Here is a 12,538-nt window from a genome sequence, read left to right on the forward strand (position 1 = left end):
AGCTTCTGAAAACTTTAACGGGATAAAACCTATGATGGTTGATGGACGATTGCAAAATCAGTAACATCTATTAACTCCCCATTCTCCACACCCGACAAGCAAAGCAGCAGAATGTCTCTGGGGTTTACCCAGTTCCCTAAGGGTTAAACAGTTCTTAAAGTCTTCTCTGCTGTGGCTGGCTCGTTGGTGCTCTTGCCGGGGTATAATTTGATTTTTGAAGGTAATTTTTAATTATAAAAACAATTCACAAATATGTCCCCGCTGTTTAAAAATAAATAAAATAAAGTAAAACTTAAAGGTAAGGATAAAGCTCCCTGTGTCTACAACTTCAGAACCCAGGATTATTCTCCAGAAAAAGCCATTATTATCTTGATGTGACCTTCCCATACCTTTTTCTATGCATTGACTTGGAAAATGTGTCATGTTTTATGAAATTTTTATTATATTTTTTACATACCATGGTGATGGTGGTTGTGTACCGATTTCCACTCACAGGAACCCTGTATAGGGTTTCCGAAGGTTTAAAGAGCTCTGGTAGCATAGTAGTTACAAGTCAGGCTGCTAACCTCAAGGTCAGCAGTTCGAAACTACCAGCGGTTCCTCGGGAGAAAGATGAGGCTTTCTGCTTCTGTAAAGATTTACAGCCTCGGAAACCCTATGCAGGGTCACTGTGAGTCAGAACCGACTCCACGGCACACCACCACCATCACCACCAAATCTTTAAGGGAGCAGAAAGGCTTATCTTTCTCCTGCAGAGTAGCTGGTAGATTCAAACCTCTGACCTTGCAGTTAGCAGCCTAATGCATAACTCACTAAGCTACCAAAGCTTCAAACTTAGAGTACAGTGTACTAACTACATGTTTGGAGGCTTGTCTTTTTCATTCTGGAAAGAATATGGCTTGGAGCTCCTTACTTGTCAGAGAGGAATCCTGACTATTCGGGCTTGGCATCTAGAGAAATCTTTCCAGGGTGTTTCCGCTCAGTGGGTACAGTTGGGCCACTGATGCCTCCTCCGAGTGCTTGACTGTCTCAGAGCAATCTTCAGAGAGAGTGGTTGAGCAGTTAGGCGGGTCAGTACTGGAAACCTCAATAGGAGGAGTTGGACCTCTCACACCAGAGACCCTTCAGGGACAGGCAGTATCACCCAGTCATGCTTAGTTGATGGAATGAAGCTGCTACACCAGGGAGCCCCAATGTGTGTGTAGACTTGTCCCAGAGGCCCACCTTAGCTGAGAGATCACACACCCTCAGTTGGAGGAATGGGGCCTGTCACAGGTAAGACTTGGGCCTCGTGATTGCTCTTCTCTCCCTGCAGGTTTCCTCTGTGGTAGATCAGGTGCTCTGCCTGAATCTTCTCCTCACTGTTGTGAGCTGCCCTTGGGTCCACCCACATGGACTACGCCCCCCTTCACCTCTGCAATGGGCACAGCTCTGCCCACTGGGTCCACGTAATAAGACCAATAGGCTCCAGGTGGACGTATGTTTTAGGGAACTACCATTCAACCCAGACTCCTGGAGTGGTGCTGTAGGATCAGCACTGGACTGTGAACCACAAGGTCAGCAGTTCAAACCTACCAGCTGCTCCTCGTAAACCCTGTACAGGGTTGATAGGAGTTGGAACCAACTCCACAGCACTTATCAACAACAACAACAACCATTCAACCCCTACATGAGGGAGCGCCAGATGGTGTCTAATCAGTCGTTCCTCCTCAGACTTGAACTTGGCTTCCATCCCCTCCATAATGATCCTAGCTTCTGCTACTAAATTGTCACCAATGGCCTTGGTACTTCCACTAAAGCCTCCCAATTTGTGATAGGTCACATAATTCTCCCGAACCACAAGGCCCACATTCTCAAATTACACCTTCCCTAGCCCTGTGGAGTCCTGGTATGGCACTGAGGGCTAATGCACTGGACTGCAAAGTCATTTGAGCTCCTTGGAAACCCTATACAGGGTCACTATGGGTCAGAACCACCTTGATGGCACTAAACAACAACAGCAAGCCCTGTGGAACTGTAGTTCATGAGACAAGTTCCAACTGCTCACCTCAGGATTTTTCTTTATTGAGAGACCCAGCCCCCACTGAGGCATTTTCTATCTCTATCTCTATCTCTATCTCTATCTCTATCTCTATCTCTATCTATATCTATATCAGCCCCCACTGAGGCATTTTCTATCAAGCTAGCCCAAACATGTGTTTCCTCAATTTTCTTTGGAAGGGATTCAACTGCTTACCCTTTCTCACAGTGTCCTCTGATTGAACACTCTGAACTTCATAATCTAAGGTTTTCCCTTCACGCAAATATTCTCACAAAACGTTTAGTGATAGCATAAAGTACCAAGGTCTCCTAGTCTGATGGGTATAACTTATTAAATCAAATCTTCTAAGGAAGCTTGTGTTTATAAAGAACTTAAATAACTGAGGCATATAACTGTTGTAAAATATTGGCATCTTCGTTATTATTTTTAATGTCTCCCTTTGGGGAAACACTAACTACTCTCCCGGAGGAAGCCTTCTTTGGAAAGTTAATGATTCTTCCTCTTTGCATTGATTTCTGCCCTATAGACCCAACCTCTCTCTTTGAAGCGTCTTCCATTAGTACAGGCTCTGAGATTTTTCTCAATATAAAAGTGACTGAGGTCCTCTCACTGAAGTGTTTCTCATTGTGAAAAGCCCAGCTCCTTCCACTTAAGATAATTTCTGTGAGACGCAGCCACTCTTACTGAGATTATTCCTGGCTTTTAACACACATCAACTCTCTTTTCAGTGCCTCACTGTCTTTGGGTCTATGCATTCACCTTGAGGCTTCTCTTTAGAATAAAGGCCCATCCCACTCCATTTACCCTGTGTTACCTTTGCACCAGGCTCGCTGCTTCTACTAAAACTTTCATCTCGGAAATCTCCCAAGCCCATGCTGCTGCCATCTCTCTTTGGACTGACCAGTCTGACCACTGCCAGTATGACTTTTACCTTTTTGTTGTGTCCTATTATCCTGGTGATTTCCAGAGAAGCCCACCGCTTCTTCCCACTGAGATAGCTCTGTGTAATATTGAGCAGAAATTTGCATGACACATCCACCCTGCATCCACTTTCATGGGGGATTCACTTGAAAGTTATTACTCGCAATGAGAATTTCTACTATAGGAGACTTATAGTCTTCTGCTGCCACTGCTTCCACTGCTGATTTGCCAGATAGGGTAGGCTCAGTGACTCACTCAAAGGCTGATCTTTGTCCTGCGGACCCAATTAATCAAAGGCTTTGCTCTTTGGCATATACTCAACAAATCCCTAGGCTTTGTTTGATAGGCCCCAGCTACTTCCATTAAAGTCTCATGAATCAGGCCCACCCATTCCCATGGAAGCAGCTTGCCTTGCATGATAGTCTCCCATTCATTTTAGTCCAGCTATTGCCCTTGAAAATCTTCTCTCCTTGCCATAGGTTTTGCCTACTCCCTCTGAGGGATAGATTTTAACTCCTTCCCAATAGGTTCTAATTCCTAGGAATCAGAAAGACCTCGCTCAAAATCCTCACTCCATTGCCTGCTGTTTGTGATCATAATTGTTGGGATGGTTTGAATAAGTTAAGCAACATGAAAGAACTTAGGTGGATGCTTGGCCCCATGTAGGTATTCAGTGAAGTGTGGTTTAGTCTAGCAATGTCTTCATGAGCCTCCATTCCCCATAGATATGTTGTTGTTGTTAAGTGTCGTCGAGTAAATTCCAACTCATAGCAACCCTGTATAGTATCTTCAAGGAGCAGCTGATGAGTTTGTGGTTCAAACTGACCTTGCAGTCCAGTGCTTTATACTGCAACACCACACCAGGACTCAATAAGCTACCTCTGGGTGAGTTCAAGCAACCAGCCTTTCCGCTAGTAGTCATTTGCGCTACTCAAGGATTCCATTGGATATAATTATAGATAACATTTATCAAACGCCTTACCATGTGCCAATGTTGGCCAAAGAGCCATGTATATATTAATTATCCTATTGCTCCTCACACTAACCAATTTATATATAAGAAAACTGAAACATAGAGAAGGTAAGTAGCTTTTCCAAAGTTAACAGTTAGTCAATAACAAAGGTTTGTCCAAATCCAAGTCTTGGTGTTTTCCCACTATAGTAACTCTCTGCAGTTCCTGTCTTCTGGTTATAGAAAACAGGTCCAGAGAGAATAAACTGGCCTGCTTTTCTCACTGTTTCTAGCCTATGAACTTCAAGAGTGCCCAGACCCAGAGCCCTTTGCCAATGGCATTGTGAGAGGTGCTGGCTACAACGTTGGACAATCAGTGACCTTTGAGTGCCTCCCAGGATATCAGCTGATTGGCCACCCTGTCCTCACATGTCAGCATGGCACCAACCGGAACTGGGACCACCCTCTGCCCAGGTGTGAAGGTATGTCCCACCCTCATTCCTGGTGATTTTTCCTGGTGGGTAGGGAGACTGGTCCAAAGAAGTCCCACATTCCACATTTCTGTTCCATGGTGGAAGTTTGGGCAGACATAGTCTATCCTATTCTTTTATGGCTGGAACCCAGCCTAGCCAGGGGAAAATGTACTGGGAGATGTCCTGGACCAGTGCTAAGAAGGATGCGGACAAGAGTGGGCCCATCCCTAAGGAGCCACAGCCTTGGGAAGATCCAGCCTGTTGGGCTAGATGTCCTCATTTGAGAGGGAAACTTGTGTGAAAGTGTTGAAAGTAATCATGGCACCTTCCCAAAGGGAGACTGAAACCTCTTTCTAGGAAACTGTTTGTTCCCCTCCTCATCTGCCCCTTCCCTGTATCTTCATCCTTAACCAGACCCAGATTGGAAGAGAACCCCAGTATGCCACCTCAGTTCCATCTTCTTCCTTTTTCAATCTTGGGCCCCATAGTTTCCATGGACTTGAAGCTGGTATTTGACTTGAAAGGGGAAGGCTTGGCTGGAACAGTGTAGCTCAAGAGAGAGGGCTCAGGTACTAGATCAGACTGTTCTGGGCTCCATCCCTGAACCACCACACTCTGGCTGTGTGATCTTGGCCAAAGCACTCACCTTTCTGAGCTTCAGTTTCTGCATTAGAACAGTGGATTTCTTGTCTCCACTTCACAAGCTGGATGGCTCATATGAAGCTCCCAGCACAGTAACTAGCTCACCGTCAGTAAACCCTTTTTTTTCCGTCAACTTTTTATTGAGAATTGAATGAAGGTTTACAGAGCAGATCACCAGTTTCACATTCAACAGTCCATATACTATGCTTCATTATATGATTGCAATCCCCTTCATGTACCAACAGTTAACAGCATTTACCTCTATTCACTTTAACTACTGCATTCCTCCCTGTGTCTCCCACTACCTTCAGCTTTCCTCTACTAGCCTGCCTCTTGTTGTCTATTGCCTGCTTTGCCACCCATGTTAACATATGCCTTCTCTCTAGCCTGTGAATAACCTCCCCCTCCTCTCCCCCGTAAACATCATAGATTATTTCTTTTATCAAGAAAGCCGTTTCTTACCTTGTTACAACATTAGTCTCACAATATTTAGACTTTTGTGGTTGACTAATTTCACTCACATAATGTCCTTCAGGTTCATCTATGTTGTGAGCTATTTCACATATTCATCATTATTCTTCAACATTGCATAGTATTCCATTGTGTGTATGTACCAAAGTTCGTTTAACCGTTCTTCAGTTGATGGGCATTTAGGCTTGATTCCATCTTTTTGATGTGTCTCTTGTAGACGGCATATTGAAGGATTCTGTTTTCTTATCTATACTGCTCTCTCTAGTGCACTTAATATATTTACATTCATTGTAAGTATTGATAGGTGTGAATTGATTGCTCTCATTTTTCTGTGTTTTTTGTGGCCTGCTAGTTTCTTTGTTCCACATAGTTTCTTTGCTGAGTTCATTTTGTTTGTGGAGTTTCTTTCATTTTCATTTCTTTTATGCTAGTGTTTATGAAAACTTTCTTATTTTCCTTGGTTATTTTGATTTGAAAGTGTAATAATTTCCTTTGAGGTTATCCTGTAATTTATTAATTTTATTTGCTGTTTAAAACACTTTGTTTTACCTTGAAACTTACTTGACTTCTTTGTCATTTGGAAATTCTCTATCTACACTATTCCCTCTTTTTGTTGGTAGTTGACTTGATTATAAATTTATATCTCTGGTTACCTATTTTCAGTCTTGTAGGTTTGTTTTACTTTAAATACTTTGTCTGGATTAAGTTTTGGGTGGTGTTGTCAACTATGATAATCTCAGGATTATCATATCTGATAATCATATCTTGTATGCTCTTGTTGTCTTTCAGTCCAAATAACAACCATCAGTGTATTTTGTAAAGTTATCTTGTTAGGTGCCTTCGAGTTGACTCTGACCCATAGTGACACTGTGTATAACAGAATGAAACACCACAGGGCCTGCACCATCGTCATAATTGGCACTCAACTTGAGCCCATCATTACTGCCACTGTGCCAATCCTTCTCATTGGGGGTCATCTTCTTTTTCGCTGTCCCTTCACTTTACCAAGCATAATGTCTTTCTCTAAGGACTGGTCCCTCCTGCTGACAAGTCCAAAGTATGAGAGACAAAGTCTAGCCATCCTGGCTTCTAAGGAACATTCTGGTTGTATTTCTTCCAACACAGATTTGTTTGTCCTTCTGCCAGTCCATGGTGCCTTTAATATTCCTCTCCAACACCATAACTCAAAAGCATCAATTCCTCTAAGTTCTTCTTTATGCGCTGTCCAACTTTTGCATGCATGTGAGGTTATTGAAAATAACTTGGCTTGGATCAGACACACCTGAGCCTGCAAACTGACATCTTTGCTCTTGAACACTTTAAAAAGGTCTTGTGCAGCAGATTTGCCTAATGCAATACATCCTTTGATTTCTTGACTGTTGCTTCCATGAGTGTTGATGGTGGATTCAAGCAAAATGAAGTCTTTGACAACTTCAATATTTTCTCCTTTTTTTGTTATTGTTAAACAAGTGCTGTCAAGTCGGTTCCGACCCATATCGACCCTGTATTGGGTTTCCAAGGGGTGACTGGTGAGCTTGACTGGTGACTGGCTTTGCAGTCTGGTGCATCACCCAGAGCTGCACACCAGGACTCCTTTATCCATTTTTGTTGTTGTTGTTGTTATGTGCCATAACATGATGTTATTTATTGGTCTGGTGGTGAGGATTTTTGTTTTCTTTACATTAAGGTATAACTATACCAATGACTATTGTCTTTGATCTTCATCTGTAAATAATTTAAGTCCTCATTGTTTTCAGCAAACAAAGTTGTATCATCTCGATATCACAGGTTGTTAAAGACTCTTCCTCCAATCCTGATGCCACATTCGTCTTAGAATCCAGTTTCTCTTATTGTTTGCTCAGCATAAAGGTTGAATAAGTATGGTGAAAGAATACAACCCTGGCACACATCTACCCTGATTTCAAACCATTCAGAATTCCCTTGTTCTATTTGAATGACTGCCTCTTGGTCTATGTATAGGTTCTTCATGAGCACAATTAACTGTTCTGGAATACTTATTCTCTGTAATGTTGTCCATAGCTTGTCATGATCCACACAATTGAAAGCCTTTGCAGTGTCATTAAAGCACAGGTTAACATCTTTCTGGTATTCTCTGCCATCTGACGACCCTAGTTCCACATACTTGTCTCAATCTGGCTTAAACCTCTAGCAGTTCTCTGTCAGTGAATTATTGCAGTCATTTTTAAAGTGTCTTTAGCAAAATTTTACTCAAATGTGATATTAATGATATTGTCTGGTGATTTCTGCTTTCCATTGGGTCAACTCTCTTTGGAATGGGCAAAAATATGAATCTCTTCAGTCAGTTGACCAGGTATCTGTCTTCCAAATTTCTTGGCATAGATGAGAGAGTGCCTCCAGGGATGCATCAGTTTGTTGAAAGATTTCACTTTGTATTCCATCAATTCCTGGAGTCTTGTTCTTTACCAATACCTTCAATGCACATTGGACTTCTTCCTTCAGTACCATTGACTCTTGATCATATGCTTCCTCTTGAAATGATTAAACTCATCATTTCTCTGTGGTACAGTGACTCTGTGTATTCCTTCCATCTTCTACTGATGCTTTCTGCATCATTCAATATTTTGCTCAAAGAATCTTTCAGTATTGCAAGTCAATGATTAAACTTTTCCCTCAGTTCTTTCAACTTGAGAAGTGCTGCACATGTTCTTCCTTTTTTGTTTTCCAACTCCAGATTTTTGCACATTTCATTGTAATATTTGACTTTGTCTTCTCTAGCTGCCCTTTGAAACTTTCTGTTCAGTTTGCCTTCTCATTTTTTCCATTTGCTTTTGCGTATCTACGCTGGAGAACAAGTTTCTGAGTCTCTTCTGACATCCATTTTGGTCTTTTCCTTCCTTCCTGTCTTTTTAATGTACCATGTTTTTGCTTTCTTCCTGTATGATTTTCTTGATGTCATCCCACAACTTTTCCGGTCTTTAGTCTTTAGTGTGTAATGCATCAAATCCATGCTTGAGATGATCTCTAAATTTAGGTGGAATATATTCAAGGTAACATTTTGGCTTTCTTAAACTTGTTTTAATTTTCTTCAGCTTCAGCCTGAACTTGCATATGAGCAATTGATGGTCTGTTCCACAGTCTGCCCTTGGCTTTTCTACCGTCTTTTTACACAGATGTAGTCAATTTGATTTCTCTGTATTCCATCTGGTGAAGTCCATGTGTATAATCTTTTATGTTGTTTAAAAAAGATATTTGCAATGAAGAAATCATTGATCTTGCAAAATTCTGTCATATGATCTCTAGCATCATTTCTATCACCAAGGTCAAATTCTCCAACTACTGATTCTTCTTCTCTGTTTCCATCATTTGTATTCCAATCACCAGTAATTATCGTTGCATCTTGAATATCGTTTGATCAATTTCAGACAGAAGAATTTGGCGGAATTTTTCAGTTTCATCATCACTGACTTTAGTAGTTGGGGCATAAATACGAATTATAGAGATATTAACTCGTCTTCCATGTAGGCGTATGGATAACATCCTATCACATAGATCTTGAAATGTTCTTTTTGATGATGCATGCACACCTTTTCTGCTCACTAATGTGTAGGATATCGATGTTTATGCATTCCATTTCATTTTTGACAACTTCCAATTACCTTGATTCATACTTCATATATTCCATGTTCTAGTTATTAATGGATATTTGCAGCTGTTTCTCCTGATTTTGAGTTGTGCCCCATCAGCAAATGAAGATCCCAAAAGCTTTACTCCATTTGTGTCATCACAGTCAACTCTACTTTGAGGAGGCAGCTCTTCCTCAGTTGAATTTTGTGTGCCTTCCAACTATCTTCCAGCACTATATCTGACAATATTCTGGTGCTAGTCATCATGTTTCAGTATTCATTATTCTGGTACTATCTGTGTGTCACTGCTATTCATAAGGTTTTCAGTGGCTAGGCATTCAGAAGTAATTCACCTCTCCTTCTTTCTAGTCTATCTTAGTTTGGAAGCTCAGCTAAAACCTATCTACTGTGGGTGACCCTTTCAGCACTCAAAATACCAGTGACATACTTTCCAGTATCACAGAAAAGCGCAAGCCACCACAGTGCGACAAACTAACATTCAAGTGGTAGAAAGTTGGTCTAGTTATTACAAATTCCTTTAATTTCCATTTATCAGGAAATGTCCAAATTTCACTGTCATATTTGAGGGACAGCTTTTGCAGGATACATGATTCTTGGCTGGTGATTTTTTTCTTTCATATTTTTGTATGTATCATCCCATTGCCTTCTTACCTGCATGGTTTCTGCTAAGAAATCAGAGCTTAGTCTTATTGCTTCTCCTTTCTAGATAGTTTTCCATTTTCCAAGCTGCTCTCAGGATTCTTTCCATGTCTTTGGTTTTAGAAAGTTTGATTGTGATATGTTTTGGTTATTTCTGTTGGAATTTATCCTCTTTGGGGTTCATTCAGCTTCTTGTATGCTTATCTTCTCATCTTTCATGATGTTAGGGAAGTTTTCTTCCAGAAACTCTTCAACAATTTCCTCTGTATTTTTGTGGTCTCTTCCTGTTCTAAAATTCAGATCACTCATAAATTATTATTCTTCAGGATGTCCTACATAACTCTTAGGCTTTCTTCTAGATTAGATTTGAGAGCTTTGTCTTCAAGCTCACTAATCCAGGCTTCCATTGATTTGAATATACTCCTTTGCCTTTTCAACATATTGTCATTTTCTGAAATCTTAGTATTTGCTTGGATTTCTAATTACAAGTTTTATATCGTTTCAAATTTTGCATGTATCTTATCTGTTTGTTCTTGTAGTGTCTTCCTGAATTCTTCTAAAAAAATTTTCTGTGTTCTCCTTTAGTTCTTCAATCTTTCTGCCAGTCCTATGAAGGTTACTAAATATCATTCTTTTGGATTCTTTTTCAGTTAGTGCCATTACTTTCTCTTCCTCAGAAACATTTTCTGGCTCTGCATTTTGGTCATTTACTTAAGTCATTCTCTCTTATTTCTTCATGTGAGCCAAAATTATCTGTTGTCTCTGGAGCACTGTGGTATTGTAGTAGTTGGATTTAATTGATTACTCTATTTTGATGTATTTTTAAGTTCTCACCAGCTGTTTCCTCTGGGTGTAGTTAAAGAATGGAGGCTTATATACTATTTTTCATTTGCCATTCATGCGCCTCAGTTTAGCGTGGGTTTAGCTAGTGTTGGCTGCTGTCTATGTTAATCTGGTGGCATAAGAGCTGGTCTTAGCTTTTGCCCAGTGGTTGTAGCTGCAGGGATATAGTTGTGCCTTGGCTGTATAGTGTAGTTGCTGTCTCCTGTTGGTTGTGAAAGAGGAATAAATCCCTAACCATGCACAAATACAAGAAAATATACAGAATAAACAAACAGAAAACCAACAATAAAAAGAAAAACAGGCAAGAACCAGAAAAAAAGAACATAATAACTAAAAAGAGGGACAGGAAAATGGAGCTATAGAAAGAAGTGAAAAATGAGAGAGAAAATAAAAGTAAAGGGGGAAAAACTTAGGAAAACCAGGGAGAGGAAAGATGAAAAAGAGAATAGAGAGTAATAAAGAAAGATGAAAAAGAAAAAAAAGAGGGAAAATTAGAAATGCAAGAAAAGAAGGAAAAAGAAAAGCAGAGATAGAAAGGATAAAAGTCAAGGGAATGGAAAGAGAAGAAAGAATAAACAAATAAAAACAACAAAACAATAAAAGGAACAACCAAAAAAGCCACTGTAGCTGTAGGCTCTGCCAGTCAAGAATCTCACAAAGTGAGTACAGGAGGGATATAATAGCGAGTAACTCCTAGATGGAGTTCCTATAGGCCTAGATGGTATCTATGTTCAGGGCATTCAATCTGAAAGTAGTTTATGAAGAAGGCCCTTGTTGGAGCTGGTTTCAGTGTCCGTTAGGACCACAGTGTAACTGGGGACAAGGAGAAATGGTTAAAAGGTTTTCTGCTGGACTAACATTGGTCTCCACCACTTGTCTGTCAGTTTGTCATACTGTGGTGGCTTGTTTGTTGCTGTGATTCTGGAAGCTATGCTGTGGGTATTTTAAATACCAGCAAGGTAGCCCATGGTAGACAGGTTTCAGCTGAGCTTCCAGGTAAAGACAGACTAGGAAGGAGAGACAGATTACTTCCAAATATTCAGTCACTGAAAGCATTATGAATAGCAGTGGAACTATGTTAGCACCTAATTACTAAATATTGAAACATGATGAAGAGCACCATAATATTGTCAGATGTGGTGCCAAAGTATGAGCCCCTCCGGTTGGCAAGCATTCAAAATTCAACTGGGGAAGAGCTGCCTCCTCAGCTCATAGAGTTGGCCATAATGATGTGAATGAAGTAAAACCAGGATATTGATGTTTATGCATTCCATTTCATTTTTTGACAATTTCCAATTTTCCAAGGTTCATACGTCATACATTCCTTGTTCTGATTATTAATGGGTGTTTACGACTATTTCTTTTCATTTTGAGTTGTGTTCCATCAACAAATGAAGGTCCTGAGGGTTTTACCCTAAGGGTAATACAGAAATGGCTACAATCATACATTGACAGAGAACTTTCAGAGGTTCAAGCTGGATTCAGAAGAGGCCGTGTAACTAGAGATATCATTGCTGATGTCCGGTGGATCTTGGCTGAAAGCAGAGAATATCAGAAAGGTGTTTACCTATGCTTTATTGACTACGCACAGGCTTTCAATTTTGTGGATCATGACAAGCTATGGACAACAATGAGAAGTATGAGTATTCCAGAACACTTAATTGTACTCCTGAGGATTCTGTAACCTGGACCAAGAAGCAGTTGTTTGAACACAGCATGGGAACACTGAATGTTTTAAAACTGGGAAAGGTGTGAGACAAGGTTGTGTTCTTTCACCATATTTATGCAACCTGTATGCTGAGCAAATAATATGAGAAGCTGGGTTCTATGAAGAAAAACATGGCATCAGGATTGGAGGAAGACTCATTAACAACCTGCGCTATGCAGATGATACAACCTTGCTTGCTGAAAGTGAAAAGTACTTGAAACA

General features: G+C 40.5%; 1 protein-coding gene across 1 annotated transcript in view; it reads left to right on the forward strand.

The window, feature by feature from the left end:
• The window catches only part of CSMD2 (CUB and Sushi multiple domains 2), a 933,956-nt gene that overhangs the window by 808,509 nt on the left and 112,909 nt on the right, over window positions 1-12,538 (forward strand). The window contains 1 exon segment of the mRNA XM_006862126.1: window positions 4,208-4,396. Within this exon segment, the coding sequence (XP_006862188.1) occupies window positions 4,208-4,396 (189 nt within the window).

The sequence above is a fragment of the Chrysochloris asiatica genome, unplaced genomic scaffold, assembly GCF_000296735.1.
Source record: "Chrysochloris asiatica unplaced genomic scaffold, ChrAsi1.0 scaffold00047, whole genome shotgun sequence".
Lineage (NCBI taxonomy): Eukaryota > Metazoa > Chordata > Mammalia > Afrosoricida > Chrysochloridae > Chrysochloris > Chrysochloris asiatica.